The 19,308-nt window shown below is 36.5% G+C and overlaps 1 protein-coding gene across 6 annotated transcripts in view; it reads right to left on the minus strand.

Annotated features, from left to right (window-relative positions):
- Window positions 1–19,308, minus strand: part of arfgef1 (ADP-ribosylation factor guanine nucleotide-exchange factor 1 (brefeldin A-inhibited)) — a 101,889-nt gene that overhangs the window by 20,308 nt on the left and 62,273 nt on the right. For all 6 annotated transcript variants that reach the window (XM_049485713.1, XM_049485707.1, XM_049485699.1 and 3 more), the window contains 16 exons: window positions 19,196–19,295; window positions 17,976–18,115; window positions 16,744–16,852; window positions 10,425–10,626; window positions 9,760–9,871; window positions 7,660–7,865; window positions 7,458–7,542; window positions 6,861–7,026; window positions 5,732–5,883; window positions 5,452–5,580; window positions 3,901–4,059; window positions 3,341–3,485; window positions 2,819–2,909; window positions 2,685–2,725; window positions 1,807–1,976; window positions 1,406–1,557 (listed from right to left, as the gene is read on the minus strand). In XM_049485713.1, coding sequence (XP_049341670.1) covers window positions 1,406–1,557; window positions 1,807–1,976; window positions 2,685–2,725; window positions 2,819–2,909; window positions 3,341–3,485; window positions 3,901–4,059; window positions 5,452–5,580; window positions 5,732–5,883; window positions 6,861–7,026; window positions 7,458–7,542; window positions 7,660–7,865; window positions 9,760–9,871; window positions 10,425–10,626; window positions 16,744–16,852; window positions 17,976–18,115; window positions 19,196–19,295 — 2,159 coding nt within the window. The remainder of the gene's footprint in view (window positions 1–1,405; window positions 1,558–1,806; window positions 1,977–2,684; window positions 2,726–2,818; window positions 2,910–3,340; window positions 3,486–3,900; window positions 4,060–5,451; window positions 5,581–5,731; window positions 5,884–6,860; window positions 7,027–7,457; window positions 7,543–7,659; window positions 7,866–9,759; window positions 9,872–10,424; window positions 10,627–16,743; window positions 16,853–17,975; window positions 18,116–19,195; window positions 19,296–19,308) is intronic.

A 19,308-nucleotide genomic window follows, 5' to 3' on the forward strand; every position in this document is an offset into this window, starting at 1 on the left:
GGAAAAACACAATGTAATATGTGAAAGTGACATTATGATAGAAACGTTACCACATCATCTTGCTTTAGAGCACAACAAACAGATCTGCTCTCCATGTGGCTACTGAAGCTAAAAAAGCAAGTATGCTGAAAACACCAATGACCAGACTATTGCAGGATATACAATACAAAGCTAGTGGTGTCACATGGTTTAATGAATCATGTAAAATACATATGTACAGAGATTTATGTCCAACTAAAACTGGGGCTGTTACTAAAGTTCTTTGAGGAATGCCACAGATTTTGTGGCATTTTGTGTCCATAAAGAGCCCAATCATGCATATTTTCCTTACAAAACTGTATCTCTATAGGACCATAACAGTTCATTATAGAACCAAAATGTGTGCCATCACCACTTACACAATTAGTATGTAATTCCCCCCTAATGGACATATATAAACCCAGGTTTTCAGGTAGGGAATCAAAAACTTGTTTATTCTTTAATAATTAATTGATCCTTATTAATCAACATTTTAAAGCAATGTCTAAAAGTGATATGAGCTTATAATACAATTATAGAAATGTAGATGATGGGCAGATTTGGTTATATCACAGAAGAAACCGCCTTTTTAGAGTTTTCCTTTCCATATAAGTTGACTGTCTATATCTGTATTAAAATAATTATGATTATTCAGGGTCTATGATTCACTGAAATCAGCGCTATACTCCCATCATTCTTTTAACTACTTAATTGAGCTTTTCTCCTTAATTTCACAGGGTCTCTGACTCCAGCCTCTTTATTCAGTGAGTGAGTTTAAATTTAACTGAGCTTTCTGTTGCCTCATTCATGCATTTTGGATCTACTACCATCTTACAGTGGAGGAGGTGCAGCAGAAGCAGAGCAGAAGAAGCATGGTTTTTTTTTTGGACTTTTTTTTTTAGTTAGTTAGTCTACTTTAGTATAGGGGCCTATATTTAGATGTGAAGTGGAGTGTGTGAATTTTGGGAGAAGTTTTGGTTAATTTATCAGCTCACTATTTATAAAAGGCAGGATGTGTGAGTGCATACTACATAAAAAAATGATGCTAAAAATCATTAGTAGTAAAGTCAAATGTCAAATGTTTTCTAAAAACAATCATGACATCTGTATTTTTTTAAATAATTAAACTAATACCAATTTTTAACAGGCTCAGGGAATTACTATAGGATAAGTATATTAAACACCACGCAAAGTTTTACCAGTGGGGGGAGAAAGCTAAGAACAGCTGGTGCTTTCGCATTTCGAGTTTTAAGAGGTTCAAGGCCCACAGACACTCTAAAAGACACTTCACTTTATTCCAAACCCCCGTTCCCACCATTAAACTGAAACATGTTTTATTCAGCCGACACCACGGAGAGGATCAGGCATTAATAGTAAAGGTGTTCACCTGTTCTTTTTCATGATGTGCTCAAATGGCCTCAAGAAGTCCTTCTGAAACCTGAAATTGGCCAGCTCTCCTTTCTCTAAAAATTTCATGGATAGCTGCCTGAGCGAGTCCACGGCGAAGATAGCGACATCCTCATTGGGATTACAGCCGACCTGAGTGCAACAGGGCGAGAGAAGGAGCGAGAGCGAGAGAGAGAGAAAGAGAGGGAGAGAGAGAGAGAGAGAGTAAGAGAGAGAGTAAGATGGACATTTTGCTACTTTGCTTCCCTTATTACTTATTACCCATAAAGGCACTCTCAAGACTAACCTCTCTTCATTTTGAGATGTCAAACTGACAGTGTTTTACACATGAATTTCTGATAACTTCCACTTTAAATCACTCTAAGCCTGGTTTGTACTCACTTTGTTGAAATGATCTCCTATCACCTCCCAGATCCTGGACCACTGGAGCCTGATGCGGCCCATGTTGTAGTAGGAGATCTCCACAATCTTTTGCAAGCTGAACATACGAGGATGTGTCGGGGAGGCGAGCTCATCCATTGATACGGCACACAGCCAACGAACAAAATCAACTGCAAATTAAAAACACAAAATAAGAGTTAAAAAATATTTTTTAAAAAAGATAACTAAAAAGTACAATAAAATCTTAAATAAACATCAATTCTGTATAGAAATACATGCATATATATGCATTACATGTATAGATTTTTTTACATAGATTATTCTATAGACTATTCTATTTATTTGTTCTATTTCCATTTTGTATGTTCACACATTTAAAAAGGAAGCTTTAACCCTTTCAGGCCCTGCATCCATTTCAATAGACATAAAGTATTTTCTTTACTTTTAAATGTTTTGTTGCCCCCGCCCACTACACTGGAAAAACAGTAGTACTAGAGCCATTGAGGCAAAGTAACAGCTAATTTTTACTAATTTTCTGTGATTTAGAACACGTTTTAATCATGTTTTTTTTTTTTTTTTTTTACTGTTTAGGAATGTTTTACGAAATAAAAAGGTCAATATGACATAAAACAAATAATATTACACACAGGCTTCCAATGCAATAGAAAAAAAACTTAAATGTTTTAGTTAACTGGATTTATTTAATCTATATATTTTATATTAGAATATTAGTTTTCCTTTTTGTGCATTCCTACATTACGTTTTTCCATCACTGGAGATAATTCACGGCTGAAAGGGTTAAAACGAGCTTTTCTGACAATTGAAAATGATTATAAACTGCTTGATCATAGCAGTATGTGATATGTCATGATACGCACCGATGGCATTTCCATCCAATCTAGTGGATCCTGTGAAAATCCTACAATAATAAGGAAAGTCATATTACTATCAGCACACCCCAGATATACACTTATTAAAATTAGATACCAATGCAAGTCAACCAATACTGTACCTGTCCACAGCAACCACCACACTCTGAGAGCTAGTCTCGCCGATGGATTCTTGTATGCTGGCAATCTGTTTCCGATCTACAGTCCCCCCAACTGAGGCATAAAATGCAGAACAGAAGGGTGAACATATGTGGTGAAATTACGCTGTATTACATTCACATAAATGTCTTGGCATTTAAACATATCCATTATTTGGTAGCATTATGCCAAGCGAACAGATGCCACAAAATTAGGGTGTAACTTTCTGAGAACCTCTGAAATCTCACTTTTTTTCATGATTTGATTAGATCATTTTGGTACAATATAGAGGTATTTAGAAAAAGAATATGAGCCATTTGTTTCACTGTGATTGGTAAAAACGCTTTAAAGAAAAAATGTATATTTGTGTTTGATTTATTAGCTTAAAAATATCCATCATAAATTAATGCTTTATCTCAATTTAAAATATGAAGCATTAAAGCAATAATCACTACTACAGATTGACATGGTTAAAAAAAAAACAAAGTATACACATTCATACTGACCAATGCCAAGATACTCGTCTGATGTCTGCTCTTTGGTGCTAGTGATGAAGCCCTCTTTACCTCGAACAGTGCCAGATATGTAGCGAGCCTTCACCCCTGTTCCTATGAGTTGGGCCAGCTCAAGCTGACTAATGCACTTCAGAATCTAAATATACACAAAAACAAAAAAAAAATGTCAATTAGAAAAATGTATAACTCTGTATTCATAATTCATCTTCAATTGTAGTAAGTGTTAGGTATATTTACTCAATTAATTGCTTAAGGAATTGTAAAGTGTTAAGGGTACCATGTGCGGCATAAGGGATTCAGTCAGTGTAATTTAGAAGTAGGAAATTATGCTCAGAAGCAGCTAGTTGTGGATGTTGTTGTCAGGCATAGATTTAATCTATTGGTAGAGTTTTGAACAGAGAAAGGAAGTTGTGGTCTGAGTCAGAAACAATAGTGGTCTAGTTATCAAGTCAGAAGTTGAAGTTGTCAAATACATCAAGTCACAGGCGCGTAGATGTGATCAGAAGTGGATGTTGTCTATGTACCGGTAACTTGCTGTGGGAAAGGCTCACCTCATGCCAGGAGTTTCCTAGATAGTTCCCGTCAGTGTGAGCCACTGTGATGAGGGTCTTGATAGTGTCAATGTTCTTCTGCTTCATCTCAGTGATGCCCGAGCTAGCTGTGAGCAAAGTGAAGCGAGCCAGGGCCTGAACATATGCATCTCGCTCCAGCTGGAACCAAACACAAAACAACACAACACAATTTAGCACAATAATCTAAAATAATAATAATAATACTACAACATGTTACTTAATGCATACAACTCCAGCGAGCTTGCTATAGGTACATATTAGTTTTTACTACATAGAGTAAAAAAAAAAAAAGAGAGATGCTTAAAAAAATGCAGTATTATGTCAAATATATTTATTTTGTATAATGAAAACAAAAGTTTTCATTTAAACTAAGCAAAAATACACAAGAGGGAGTGCTTTACTGTAATACTGGCCGTGCTGTGGTCATAGAGCAGCACAGCGGTGCCAATATTATAGCACAAACCTTGATTATAACAGTTCCATTATCGTTGTTTAATGAAAGATTTTAAGTTAAAAAGGAGGAGAAAATAAGATCTGTATGGTTATAAACACCCCACGAGTTAAAATAGTTCCATTGCTGCTGTGTTTGGCTTGTAAGCGTTGGATTGTTGCTAGGTTTACATGTATGTGGTGAAGTAATACATAGAGAGCTTCGGTTACAGTGCATTACCAGCTGATAACGGCACTCATACAACGCCTCTTAGCCAATCACAATGCAGGGCCGGAAGTAACTGTGGTTTAATAGTCAATAATAGTAGCTGTAAACAGGGACAGGTCCTTAGCATTTGTCAGTCAAATTGTCGCTAATTCTAGTAATATTTTAAAATCACAAAGATTGTGAGTAAAGATGATGTTCTTTGAGGATGTTAAAAAAGCTTTATTATACTGGAACTGATATTTTACTTTTTTAAAACCAGTAAATACAGTAACTAGTAACTAGTAAACTACAATATTTAATAATAGGCAACTTAATAATTTGGAGCTAAACAATTTGTAAGTTGTTGATAAAATGTTCCGTATCATTCTTATTTTGCTTTATTAAGAAAAAAATAATAATTATTATTAAAAAAATAATAATTATGTCAGTATTAATGGATTATTAGACTCTCTTATTATCTGAATAGCAGTGGTAACTCACAGCCCATACAATATGCCCAAAAGACAGCCCATGGCAATATGCTCATGGTACAAACCTGGATGTATTTTGATGAGTATAAGTTACATTGTGGGCACCCTATTTACACCTTCCAGCTTGCGTGTTTGACTTCACTTCACACAGCTCTGTTCACTTCTGTAACACCCTATGGTAGCTTTCTAACTATGAAAGCCATTAAAGCACATTAAGTGTCAATAAATGACAGGATGTTTAATACGACACGACAGAGGACCTTAACAGTGTTGTTCCTGCACACAAAAACTGCCCTTTAGAAAAACACCAGCATTAATGCGGGTAAAAAAAAAAAGAAAGAGGAAAACTGTCAACAAATGGTGAAAAGGTCACCCTTGGGAGGTGGGATATCAGGCTTGTACCTGAATGGTGAAGATACAGGCTATTCTGATGGCACAGCGGATGCCCTCCAGGCAAAGAGAGGCCACCTCAGTGTCATCGCAGTCCTGCAGGCCCACGCTGAAGGCTGCTAGGAACGGCGTCCAGGCCAGCTGTGGAAGAAAGGTCACGTGTTAGTTATGCAAACTCAGGAAACTGAACAGTGCTCTGCAAGCTAGACAGTGCAGGGTAATATATCATCATCCATTAAGACATGTAAGCAAATGAATGTGTGTGTTTGTGTGTGTGTGTGTGTGTTTGCACCTTAAACATTGGCCTGACATGCTCCAGGTGAGTGGCGCTGGTAAACGGAGCTTGAACGTGGCTGACTGCCTCCATTAGAGCCTTTGCTGTCTTCGCCATCTGCTCCATTTCCACATTATAGAGCAGCCGCCGTTGCTTCTCACTGGCCACACCTGACCCAAGAAAAACACACACAAAGCATACAATCTCAGACTAATCACCCAAACCGAAAAGAGGCAGATATATGCACATTCCTGAAAATCTTAACTTTTGTCTGAATGTTTCCTACATAGGGAAGCAATGTAAGAGTGACTTGCAAGGCTATTTGTATTACAGGGATGGGCCAATGTAGTGTTAGGAGTCTAGCCCAAGGACTCTTATTGGTGTAGCGCAGCACCCAGTCACCCAGACCAGGAATTGAACCCTAGTCTCCCACATGATGTGGTAGCTCACTGGCATGGGGTGGTGTTATCCACTGTGCCACACCAACCACACACGCTTATATTCAGTTAGAGGAGTATTCAAAGAGAAAAAGAGTTTATTTAAAACTTGGTAAAGGAAATCGTCAGAAAATTTGAGAGAATTTAAGAGAATTTCATAACTACAGTAATTATTGCAATCAGCATAATAACTGTAACATAACGGAACAATTCTAAGGAGTGCTGCTTTAAGAATATCATCTACATCAGTTCTATTGAATATCAGAAAGTTTTTTTATACATAATATAGATAGATGTTGCTTTATAAATATGTTATTAATATTTCCATGTATGTAGGTCCCTAAATGAAAGTGTCATCCACTGAACACTGAACATTAAGAACAATAATCTTGCTTTGCAGGACTGTTTTTTTTTTTTCACATTTACTATGACACTATTAGAATATGAGTGTGCTTAATTATGCAGCCCAAGTCCATGAATAATGGGAAAGCTGTGACAGGAGGTCTGAACTGAAGAACAGCAGCCATTTCCGTGCTGTTTACAAAGTCAAATCTTAAACCGTGATGTTAATGATTTGAGAAAGATTTCATCACATCTTCAAGTGGGTAATCTGTGATAATAATGGGTGTAAAATCATGTTTGACGCCCTCATTTCGATGTTGTGATGAGTGCTAAATTTTAATCATAGCAGAGAGCACAAAACTACTCACTCTGTTTATTTGATTTGAGTGTTAATTCTTTCGTCTCCTTCATGGATATCTTCTTCCCAGCGATTTCATCATAGATGGCTGACAGATACTCTTCCGGCAAATCTTTGCTATCATTGATGCCTCTGTTCATCTTGATGTATTGCTCCTTTGTCATTTTATTCTTCACCTATAAAAAGCAAAGAGAGAAAAACAACAGGATTCATATTCCTCACTTTTTTTTTTATCTCTGCGGGATGAATATATAATAAAAAATATTCATTTTGTTGCTGTTTTTTTTTTTTTTCATTTAATGTGTGTGTTCAATATCATCAAGAACATTGTTCCAATATTGTTATTATTATAATACCCTGGCATATTGTGATATAATTTTAGGACCACCCTAATGCTCAGCCCAGGTGTCTGTATTCAAAAGGCATGTTTTTTGAGCTATTCCACTGAAATTACTCATTTAAAACCTTCAGCCTTCACATTAGGAGACCCAGACTAGGATGTATTAACTGTCTGTTAAATCGAAAACCACATCTATGAAAGGAAACAGGTCACACGAAAGTTCAGCACGAAAAGACTAACATGACTAACAAAAAATGACTCCCTCACCTGTGGACTATGGAGGTCTGTGGTCAGCATGATGATTGAATAAGCAAGGACATATGCCGTATCTGCACTGGCGAACAGTGTTTGCCTACGGGGGAAAAAACGAACAGGTCAAAAACACGGATTCACAGATTCTGCTGTATGCTTACTGCATTTATTATACTTCATTAAACTCCACTGAGCTCAGAAAAAAAAACCGACTCACCCTTGGTTGCACTCTAAATATCTAGCAGCAAATTTTTCCATCAGGCGATCGATTTTCTGGGCTTCTCCAGGGAGCCGGAAGCCCTCCAGGAACATCCGCAGGGCTGATACGAAGTCTTTGCCCTGGAAATCCATTTGGTCCACATAGGCATACATCACTTCTTTGTTGAAGCGATCGTTGTCTCCCAGAAACTCTCCTGCTTGACTCTGTAAACCAGAAGTTGAACTGGTTTTTATGCACTGAATGTGTGAAAGACTTCACTTTGAACACACATTGTCCTTTGTGAACTATGGTCAAAAACCAGTTGAATTTCCCCCAAAAAAGTCATCATCAATGCAAAACATGAAAAGGGAAAATGGACCTGTTAAACTTTTAACAGATAAAAATGGGGATTGAATCAGTTGTGTGTTTGTGTACAGTATAAACAGAAGTAATCCACCTTCTGCTCACATTGCTAAATACAACAATAAAGGCTAGGAATTAACGTGTCAGAGTCTCCAGATGAATCCTGTTACCACTGACAGCACTAATATAAATATCTGTATCCATCCATCCATCCATCCATCTCTATAGCTATCAATCCCTATATCTATCAATCCCTATATCCCTAGGGATTGATAGATATAGGGATTGATCAATCCTAATATCTACCAATCCCTATATCCATAAATCCCTATTTCTATCAATCCTTACATCTATCAATCATTACATCTATCAATCCTTACATCTATCAGTCCTTATAATTACCAATCCCTATATCTATCAATCTCTATATCTATCAATCCTTATTTCCATCCATGTATTCATATGCCATCTATCCATCTACCTATCCCTCTACCCATCCATCTATCCATCCTTATATCTATCCCTATATCCATATATCCATCCATCCACACACACACAGACAGGTAGATGGATAGACAGATAAATAGATTTTTAGATTTAAGTGAGTGTGTCTTTCCAATTTATTACTTTCCTATTATAGCTTTTTCCTTCCAAGCCTGATATTGATTTCCAGTGTCTACTGCTACAGTGAAACTGCAGAATCAGTATTACCAGACACGACAGGCAGAATTAGCAGCAACACTTCCTTTCAGCTGACTTTTAAACCCAAGCAGTCTGAATTCAAACCCTTGTCTCTATTTATCAAGCATAAAACACGAAAACGTTCCCTCCTTTGATGAGCATAATGCAATAAACGCCCATCTTGGCGGGTCCTCTCGAGTCTTTTCAGCAGGCAGCAGGCTTGGCGTTGAGGAGCTCTCTTTTTCAGAACAGATGTTATGAGAGTTCTTTCACACACATGCTTGCGTCCCAGCAGCATGGAGAGGTCCTTAAGGCCCACTAGTGATGAGGCCCGCCTAACAAGTGCACGGCTGCTGAAAACAACACTAACACTCGCCCAAAATCTTTCTGGAGAGGAAGTTTGGAAACACTTGTGCTCCTTCTCTGGTCTCACAGAACATTTGGGAGACTATTTGGGGACTGTGGCTGTGCTTCATGTTTATTTAGATGATAAGTCATTATTAGCATCAGTGTGTACACGCTTTACCTTTATCACATTTTTTATTTAATCATTTTGCCACTTTTTTTATTTAATTTCAGTGTTTGCTCTCCAAAAAAAATCTGTCCCAATATTCAAATCACTCCAAGCATATTCAAATATACTGATGTCTGAACTGGACTGGAGTAGTCAGTCTATTGTTCTAAGAACAGCAGCACCTTCAGTCATTAATTTAATTCAGCTCTACATGCTTTCAAACGTACGAAATAAACACAAACATCTGTAGACTGGTTCAGATCTAAAGTAAGAGCAGAATTTGATGATGTTTTCCTCTCTCTCTCAAAGATAAAAGCTTTAATTGCTGCTCACCTGATTGTGAGTAAAAGCTTTTTGCTGGCCCACATGGTAGTAAGTGGTCCCGTGTTTTGTGCATCATTTAAAATCTATTTTTTTTTTTTTATGTAAGTGAATTATCTTAAATTTACCATTTCATCTTATCTTCTGAAATTTCATCAGAAAAAAAGAAACGTAATAAATGTGGAGTAAATGAATAATTGTTGGTGCCTGACTTTGTGCACAGCATGCAAATGGCTTACCGAATCTAGTCTTTCTTCTTGATGTAAAAATTGGGCGATGTCCTCGGGGGTGGTTCCCAGCATGCCTTGTTCTTGCAGGTACTGAATGCCCCTCTTTGGTTTTTTGTTGAACCTTTAACAGAAGCACATGGGCTTGTAAGTAAGCAGAGAATATATATAATAGAAACTTTAAACAAATAATTACTGATATACACTGATATAATTATAAACCGTTAAACTATTTTTAAACTAAACTAAAAATCTGTGATTTTTTTTTTAGGTGCAGTATCAAAGCTCATTTCTGAAGTGATTTCTGTAAGTAAACACCATGCAATATGTAATTTGTGTTTTATATTTAATAATGGTAACAAACTAGAACGTTTTTCCTGCTTGGGTGCCATACGAGTAGGTTTGTGCTCAAAAGTATTATCAAATAAGCACATAAAATGTCCAAAACGAATCATTGTAAGCAAGGACATCGCTTCCTGTGTTCTACATTTTTAACTCTCATCAGAAAATATTTTTTTACAGTCACCATCAGACTCAGAATCTCTCATATATATATATAGAACAACGTAGATAAAACAGAAGTCATCAGTATTTAACACACTGCTATTTGACAGTCTATAGGAAAACAGTTCACTCACAGCCCATTACTGACACACACGTCAGTTAGTGACACTTACAGGTCAATGCCCTGCTCGATGATCTCCTTCTGCTGTTTGAGCACCTCAAACTGCTCAGGGTTGTCTGTGCCGGACATCTGCGTGCTGTAGCTGCCGATGCCGGAGGAGGCGGTGGAGTCCAGAGAGTTAATGCTGCCATAGCGGTTAATGGTCTCTGGGTGCTTGGACTCATTCGACTCCTGTTCTGAAGGCTTCTCCTGGCCTGAAGGGAAAACGAGGAGAGCAAGACAAAAAGAGAGTGAGTGCGCAAGCAAGAGAGACAGAGACAGGGCAAGAAAGCGAGCAAGAAAAGAGAAAAAATGGAGAGCACAAGAGGGGAAAGAATGTAGTGCCAGAGAAAAACAGGCAGAAAGACAGGAAGGTAGAGAGAAAACATACCTGCGACACCTGTAAGGAAACAGGTGTGAAAATAGGGAGAGCAAAAGCAAGAGGAAAGAGAGATTGAGAGATAAAGCAAGAGTGAGAGAGCAAAGGTGAGATTAGGAGAGAAAGAGAAAATGAGAGGAAAAGAGTAGGAGAGTGAGAGAGAGAGCAAAAGTGAGCATAGAAAAGAAATAAAAAATGAGAGCAAAAGAGAAGAGAAGAGAGAGAGTAAGCGTAAAAGTGGGAGTAGGAGAGAAAGAGAAAATGAGAGCAAATGTAAGCAGGAGAGAGATAGCAAAAGAGAGAGTAGAAGAGAAAGAAAATGAGAGCAAAAGAGTAGAAGAGAGTGAGAAAGAGAGAGCAAAAGTGAGAGTAAAAGACAGAGAAATTGAGAGAGAGAGAGAGAGAGAGAGAGAGAGGGAGAGGGAGAGAGAAAGATTGAGATGAATACATCTTGTAAAACTCCAGAGCCCAGCGGTGCGAGCAGTGGAGACAGTATGATTCATTAGCTTTCTTGCTGGGACTGTACAGTGTGTGTGTGTGTGTGTGTGTGTGTGTGTGTGTGTGTGTGTGTGTGTGTGTTAAGGCTCCTCTCTCTGTGCTCTCAGTATGAAGTCCAGAACACATTACAAAAGGTCAGTTAGAAGCCTTTAGCCTCAAGACTACCAAGCCATTAGAAAGTGTGTGTGTGTCTGTGTCTTTAAGACTTGTACAAATATCCTTTATATGCACAAATTTAAAATATATATACTATATACATTCGTGTCTATAATATAAAATGGTATCTGCATCCAGAACGTTAGAACAGTGGGCAGGAAGTAGGCGGGGCTTTGTATATAACCACTATTAAATGACTTGGCTTTTAATAAATGCGTTATTAGGGTTATGATTCTGGGGTCTGTTGGTTTTATTATAAAAACAAAACTGTACAAAGAAGTTCCTTTGCTGGAACAACTAGTGGTCTCTCACCATCCCACATCATCCCCATACCACTGTAGTCTATTCCTGGCATTAGGCATGGTGCCAATAGATTGATGTTCTACACTGGCAACACTTTTCTACAAAGACTACTGTCACAAGTGTGTGAGTGTGCATTTGCGTAGCTGTGTCAGCAATGGGTGAAAAAGTAGCTAAATGCCTTAATTTTAAGTTATAGCGTATATAGGTACTGATTGTTTTTGCTGTTATAAAAACATAATGTATAATGTTGGGGTTTCATCATATTTTATGGGATATATTTTTTTCATTTTAAGTATTGTAACAACCCAGCAGTGACAAGACTTTAAAACGGCAATAAAGGCCCTTCAAACCAAGTATGTATGTGTGTGTGTGTGTGTGTTTGTGCCTGTGTATGGAGGACATTGTTCCCACGTGGGCTCTGATTACAGGTCGGAAACTCACTAAAACATTCAGTGTGCAGTCGTCAGGGTAACCCAAGCCTGCAGGTTGCTTTTATGTTTCCAGAGCTGCTGTTTTAGCACACTAACTCTTACCTCCACCAGAGAAACTACAACTGCTTTCCCTGAAATGAACACACCACAACTAAACCCAGCTACACAACACTGAAAAAAGAAACACACTTAACTTATTTAAACGGAAATTCCACCCATTTCTCAAAATATCAGCAGAATTGTGCACAGTGGTAGTGAATGGAATCAGATGTCTAAAATCTCCCAAACAGACTGCCAGCGTCCTGAGGCAATTTATTTTAAGATTTAGTTTAATTTATCATTCATTTCATCATTCAATCATTTTGCCTACAAACATTTAATTATTAACAAGACTACGCTAATGTTCAAAAGCTTGGAATCACTGTTTTGATTATTTAAAACTAATTGTAATGATAATGTGGCAGCAGATAAATGCATAAATGCATTTTAAAATGTTCCAAAAGCAGCTAAACAGCTAAAGTATTTACCACAACAGGTTTGTCAATTTTTGACAAATCTAATCAAATTGTGTCACTCTAGTTATGTTTCAGACCAACAATGCTAGTGCTTGTTAGTTTCACAATACAATTCAGTTGATAATGTATTATGCATTATTTTGTGTTTTTAAACACCATAAAAACATGTCCACAGAGGAAAGTTGGGGTGAACTGTGTACGTGACTGATTTGATGACACAACTTAAATAGGTAGAGGTGCAAATAAACCTTAAATAAATAAATGTTACTGCTTTTACTACTGATGATGCACAATGCAGTTATCTTTGATTCTGAACTCAAAGTTGGTGAGGCCTTCTTGACTTTCTGGGTAGGGACTCTTAATCTGTTGAAATGTTCCGAGTTCAAATGGAACACAACATTATACAATTATGTGTATTATAAAAATACACAGTACCTTTGAGAACAGATTGTACCTAAAGAAAACACGACTATACACAATAAACAAGGCTATATACCAATTATTATAGTATTTTGATGTATTATTTAATAGGTGTTTAGTTTATAATATATAAATGTACACTGTAGAATTAAGTATGGTAATAATATGCATTAATATAACACACATAAAAACCCTAGACATAAAGGGTCACTAGTGTCATTTTTTTTATTATTTTTTTTTTATTATATAAAATAAAAAAGTTTGGGTTGGTTTCTGGTTACTATCACCACAACTGTACAGTAATTGGGAATATACACTATAGTGAATAATTTCACTTTCACTTTGTTTTTAACCTCATATTCATAACCACTGAATTATAAGAAATTAAAAAATAAATAAGGAATTCCCCTTTTGCATCAGATGTGTGCATTTCTACTTTATATTATATTTGTGTGGAAACAACACAATGTTACATCAAACGAATACAATGCATTTCTTTTTTCAGTGCATTAAAACACAATCAAACACCAGATTCTAGCTTTCGCTACACAAAACAACAGAACTCCAAAAACACAAAGGATCCCTAAGTAACTTATGCAACAGATGAGTATTAAGAGAGGTCATCTCCTGCATAAAGCTACTGCAAGCTGTTCTAACCCACCACCGACTAACCAGCGGCCTTTAATCAGGCCAAGCGTTACTACAGCAACGAGGACAGTCAAATCCACATCCGCTCGTGTAATACCTGCTCTCCCTTTGATGTGTGCCCATAGAGACAAAGAACAAACAGCAACAGAGCAATGATGACACGCAGAAAATAGACTTACAGCAGGTTTAACAGACAAGGTCAATATTTCCAAACAACCCTCATTACACCCACTCTGATACACATTCTCTACCCTGAAATTACTTATAGAGGGAACACTTTTGTAATTTGGCCTCATTTCTATGAATTACCACAGATTTTAATATAAATATTGGGGCAACTTTACAGAAGACGGAAGAAATCCTTAACTTTACCTTAAGTTTTAATTCCAAGGCGTTATTTCAGAGCATTTCTATTGGTCTATTCATCATGAAATTCTGACACAGGATAAAGAACAACTGATTTGTATTATGTCAAAATGTGAAACATTGGACAAGAGAGATGTGTTTTTTTTTATTCCCCCAAACGCCACATTACCATAATTAACTGCTGACAGGTGTTAGAATACTACTATTTTTTTCATAAATACCTCTACCTCAATACATCTATGCCATAAGTGAAAATATATAACACTGCTTTCGGAAGGCAATTGTGACAAATTGCAAACAGTGCACTACTTCAAATAATGGTGCTTCAAATGGTTCTGCTAATGATACCATAGAAAAAATACATATTTTAGGTTCCATTAAGATCCATATATTTTTTTAAAAAGAGATGTGAGAAGTGCTGGGTGATATGACCTCAAATTCATATCACAATTAATTATAAATTTTCTTCGGTTTATTGAACAATGGACATGACAATTTTTAACAATAACAATTCAATAAATTATTAATATATTGCCCAGTTCTTTCCTCCATGATGTTTAAATGTCACAGACAGGAAGGAGTTGGGTCATGTGACTATGCATTCAGTAGAGGGGAAGGTATTAACGGACATGATCATATAATTGTATAATTGTTAGAGATTCTAAAGAATTTAGAAATCAATAAATTGTGACTTTTCTTTTAAAAAGGATCGTCACACACACAAGTTCATTAACCAACATAAAATATTTTTATATTATAGTTCGCAGCACCTGTTTTTTTTTTTTTTAGAAGTTTAGTAGGGTTAAATGTAAACAGGCTGAAAAGAAGTCACAAAAGCTTGAATGAGTTTTAGTAAATGCAAGTAAAATTAATGCAATTTACAGCTACACAAAAAAAAGATGCAGTTGTGAAGATATTCTGACCAGGGTTCTTTTCCAATACAACCATAACCCTCCAACAGCTGTAAGAAAAAAAATACTTACAGGTGAAAAGTTGCTGGATAGACCAATTAACATCTTAATTACAGTTAGATGAAAAATGTGGGTTTTTTTTATATTTTTAAGAAGCATGATTGTCAGTTAATGCTCAGCACTCTACAGCTACTAAATCAGACTGTGCAGTACTGTGGGAGCTTCTGCATAAAAATGTATTTCCTCCTGCTGTTCCATCTCCTTACGCCAAGTCTAGCCAAGCCAGTCCCATCCTTTCCACCCTGACTGGCCATGACCATGCAGCCTTGCCTGAGAAGAGAGCCACTTGACACAACCCAGTGGAGCATTTGATCCAGGATGGACTGCAGTCCGGCCTGTGCCTCTGTGCACTTATCCTCGAAGACTAGCAGCCTCAGCCTGTTTGAGGAAGACAGAATGGCTCCCACAGGCAATGCAGTAATCTGTGCTTTCTCTGACACACTGAATCTTCATCACGCAAAGCTATAGGATTTAGCTATCATTTATCATCTATTATTATTTACTGACAACAGGAACTATTAAGCTTTTGTCAGTTGATTCTGCTTCTGACAAATTTACTTAGCCTTAATAAATAAACAACAGACACCATATTGCTCTCTATTAATAGTGCGGAGCGATATGATCAAAAAGGTATATCATATGATTTTGTTTTGCGGTATATCATGTTTCTCCAGGCAGGACAGTGTGAGACTCGACCAGAGCTAAACTGCCATTACTGCAATGTGCTTCTTCGGCAGTGCTGTTCTACACGGCGCTCCGCAGCGCCTCCAGTGGTAGGGATGTATGTAAAAAATGCATGCAAATTCCGTTCCAGTATACCATATGAACCTGTATACCGCCCAGCACTACTCTCCATGATTCCTGCATCATATTACCAGGGTTCATACACTTTTTAATCAATACAGTTGCATGATTTTTTCATGACTTTTCCCATGCCTTCCAGGCAAAGTTTTATGACCATATGATTTTTAAAACACACTTAAACTCCTGAGATCTTAAGAGCTCCATTGTGTAGGGCTAAATTATTGAATTAACTCTGAGCTGATGTATTTCTTAGCTCAAAATAGATTTTTCCATCGATACACAGAAACACAGATATTTGTAGACCAAATTTCCATGACTTTCCCAAAACTTTCTGGGTATTTTTAGTTTTCCCAAACGTATCCAGGGTTAGAAATTGATATTTTTAAATTCCATGACTTTACCAGGTTTTCATGACCGCACATACCCTGTATTACAATCTGTCAGAATGACCATGTGTATGCTCTGATCATTACAGTGCCCTACAGTAAGTGTTCACATAAACATTGTACCCTTGTTTCTACTTTTATAATTAAGGTCATTTAGATGGTCATTAACTGTACAGTAAAAGATTGTCAACCATATCAGTAGCTGAACAAAAGTGCTAAAACCTACAAAGAACACAAACAATAAGCTGTGAAAGTCAAGCCTCATCTCAATCTTCCCTAATCCTACCAAAGTATTTTATCACAATGCAATACAATACAATACAATGCCCTACACTGTCATATTGTCCACCTTGACCTTTGAGTATCAATAAACTGTGGGAATAATAGGGAAAAATGACTAATGGGAACACATGTATCAGCAATTGAAGGTGGCTATTGGATATTAGATGGCTTACCAAGGCTGGTCTGCGAGTTAGGGTTCACGTATTGATCCTTGCTCCACTCGACCATGCACTTGAGAATGGAGACCAGACACTCCAGCCCTTTCTTCCTCAAGGTGAGCTCCTGCACATTAGAACAGATCCATTTTATAACATGCTTGGTTGGGTCTTTTTTCATTGTTGAAAATGACCTAAAACAAAGTCTACATCAACTTACGTTTTAAGTTACAGTCTATGGCTGCACACAATAAGCATCTCAAAATGATCTCGATCTAACAAATATTTGTTTAATTAATCAATTCTTGAAATTAGACTGATTAATAATTACTGAGTACATTAACTACTTACTACTAATTACACTGATTACATTGACCAGTCACTCCAGGCCTATTAGAGTAATGTACAAAAGTTTTAGTACCAGTAAATTAATGTCTGCTTTTAGTTACTGAATTTATTGATTTTTACAAATTTTTCCTTAAAAGAAACTTTAAACAAACAAAAAAAAGTGTTATTTGACTAAAGGTGGCCAAACTTTTGCAAGTGACTGTTTAGTCTCCACGATCCCCTGACCTAAACCCAACTGAGATGGTGATTTGAGGTGATTTGGGATGAGCTGGAGCTCCATAGCATGAAGGATAAGCAGCAACTATTGTTCAGCACCTCCAGAAATTCCTTCAAGACACTAAGAAAACTATTTCAGGTGATTCTACCTCATGAGATTAAAATACCAAGAGTGTGCAGATCTGTCCCCAAAGCTAAATGTGCTACTTATAAGTATCTAAAGTATAAAACATATTCTAACACGTGTTAAACAAAAAAACACGAGTTAAACAAAAAATAATTCTGCATGTGTTCCTGTATAGCTTTAATATAGTCTTTAATATTAAATTTACAATGTAAAAAACAAATTACATAAACAAGAAAACACATTGAATGTAAAGAGGCGTGTTACAAGTACTCTATGAAATCACTAAGACGTTCCCTATTGTCCTGAGTCTCAATACATTCGAACAAACCTTTATTTAAAAGAGTGACTTTTGAGTTTTATCAGACAGGAACCAAAGATCTTAAACATTTGTGCATGTTCTATAGTATAGGTTGAGGTCTAGATACAAGTGCAACTCAGGACCTTTAGTCTAATGTCATTCAATGATAAAATGCAGTTTGCCCACTGATAAAGAGGTTGTGCCCACTGTTAAAATATCCATTAGTTACTGTAATACAGTCACTATGTTATTTAAATGTACCTGTAGTGGGGTCGTGCCCAGCTCGTGGCCTCCTCTGCCCTGTGCAATCTTGGACAGGTCGTTCACCAGCCTCTCAAATATATTAGCAGCATTCAGGTCACAGTCATAATTCACATAGATATCCACCACGCTCTGGGCATCTGCAGCAGAAAGAGACACCACACAGTTAAAGATATAAAATCCAAGCTCAGGAAAAGCATTTACGCTCTAAAGTAAACAAAAATATGAGTGGGTGATATGGACCTTAAAAAATGAATGATACTTCAATGTATTATTGGACTTACAATGTTCTTGGTGATATAACAAAACACCTAACTGTTCTATTACTTTAAAAAATAAACTACTCTAGCAAAATAAATGTTTTCTTTTGTATATCAGTTTGAAACATTCAGTAGAAATGCGAATAATGTAACTAAATAAGTAAACCTAAAAATAATGTAATGTAACAAAAATAAGAACCACTAAAGTTTAGAATATTTAGTGGTCTGGGAAAAAAAGAGACCACTTCAGTTTCTGAATCAGTTTCTCTGATTTTGCTATTTATAGGTTTTTGAGTAAAATTAACATTGTTGTTTTATTCTATAAACTACAGACAACATTTCTTCCAAAATCTAAATTAAAATATTGTCATAAAGAGCATTTATTTGCAGAAAATGAAAAACAGCTGAAATATCAAAAAAGATGCAGAGCTTTCAGATCTCAAATAATGCAAAAAAAAAAAAAACAAGTTCATATTCATTAAGTTTTAATAGTTCAGAAATCAATATTTGGTGGAATAATCCTGGTTTTTAAATACAGTTTTGATACATTTTGGCATTTCCCTCCACCAGTTTTACACACTGCTTTTGGATGAGTTTATTTCACTCCTGGTGCAAAAAGCTTGGTTTATTAGTTGTGATCGTCCATCTTCCTCTTGATTATATTCCAGAGGTTTAAATTTGGTTAAGTCAAAGAAACTTATCATTTTAAGTGATCTCTTATTTTTTTCCATCCAGAGCTGTATATAAACTACAACATGAACAATTACAAAAAAAACATTAAAGCATTAATTTAGTAAAAGAAATACAAAATAGGCTGTTTCAAGGAAGACAAGGAAGAATACCACCATTGACGAGACTTAGATTATCTTTTTATAATAAAAGATTACATTATGTAATAAGGCATAGCTGTAGTGGGACTTACGGTAATTGAAAGAAAGAATAAATGAAACTGTTGCATACCAGCACATATTCTAGTGAGGGTCTGAATGACCATCCACTTGTGGTCATATGAGCTTGTGGACGTCTCCAGGATGTAGAGGAAAATCTCTTTGAAAAACACCTGAAGAGAAGAT

This window comes from Astyanax mexicanus, chromosome 1, assembly GCF_023375975.1.
Source record: "Astyanax mexicanus isolate ESR-SI-001 chromosome 1, AstMex3_surface, whole genome shotgun sequence".
Classification (NCBI taxonomy): domain Eukaryota; kingdom Metazoa; phylum Chordata; class Actinopteri; order Characiformes; family Acestrorhamphidae; genus Astyanax; species Astyanax mexicanus.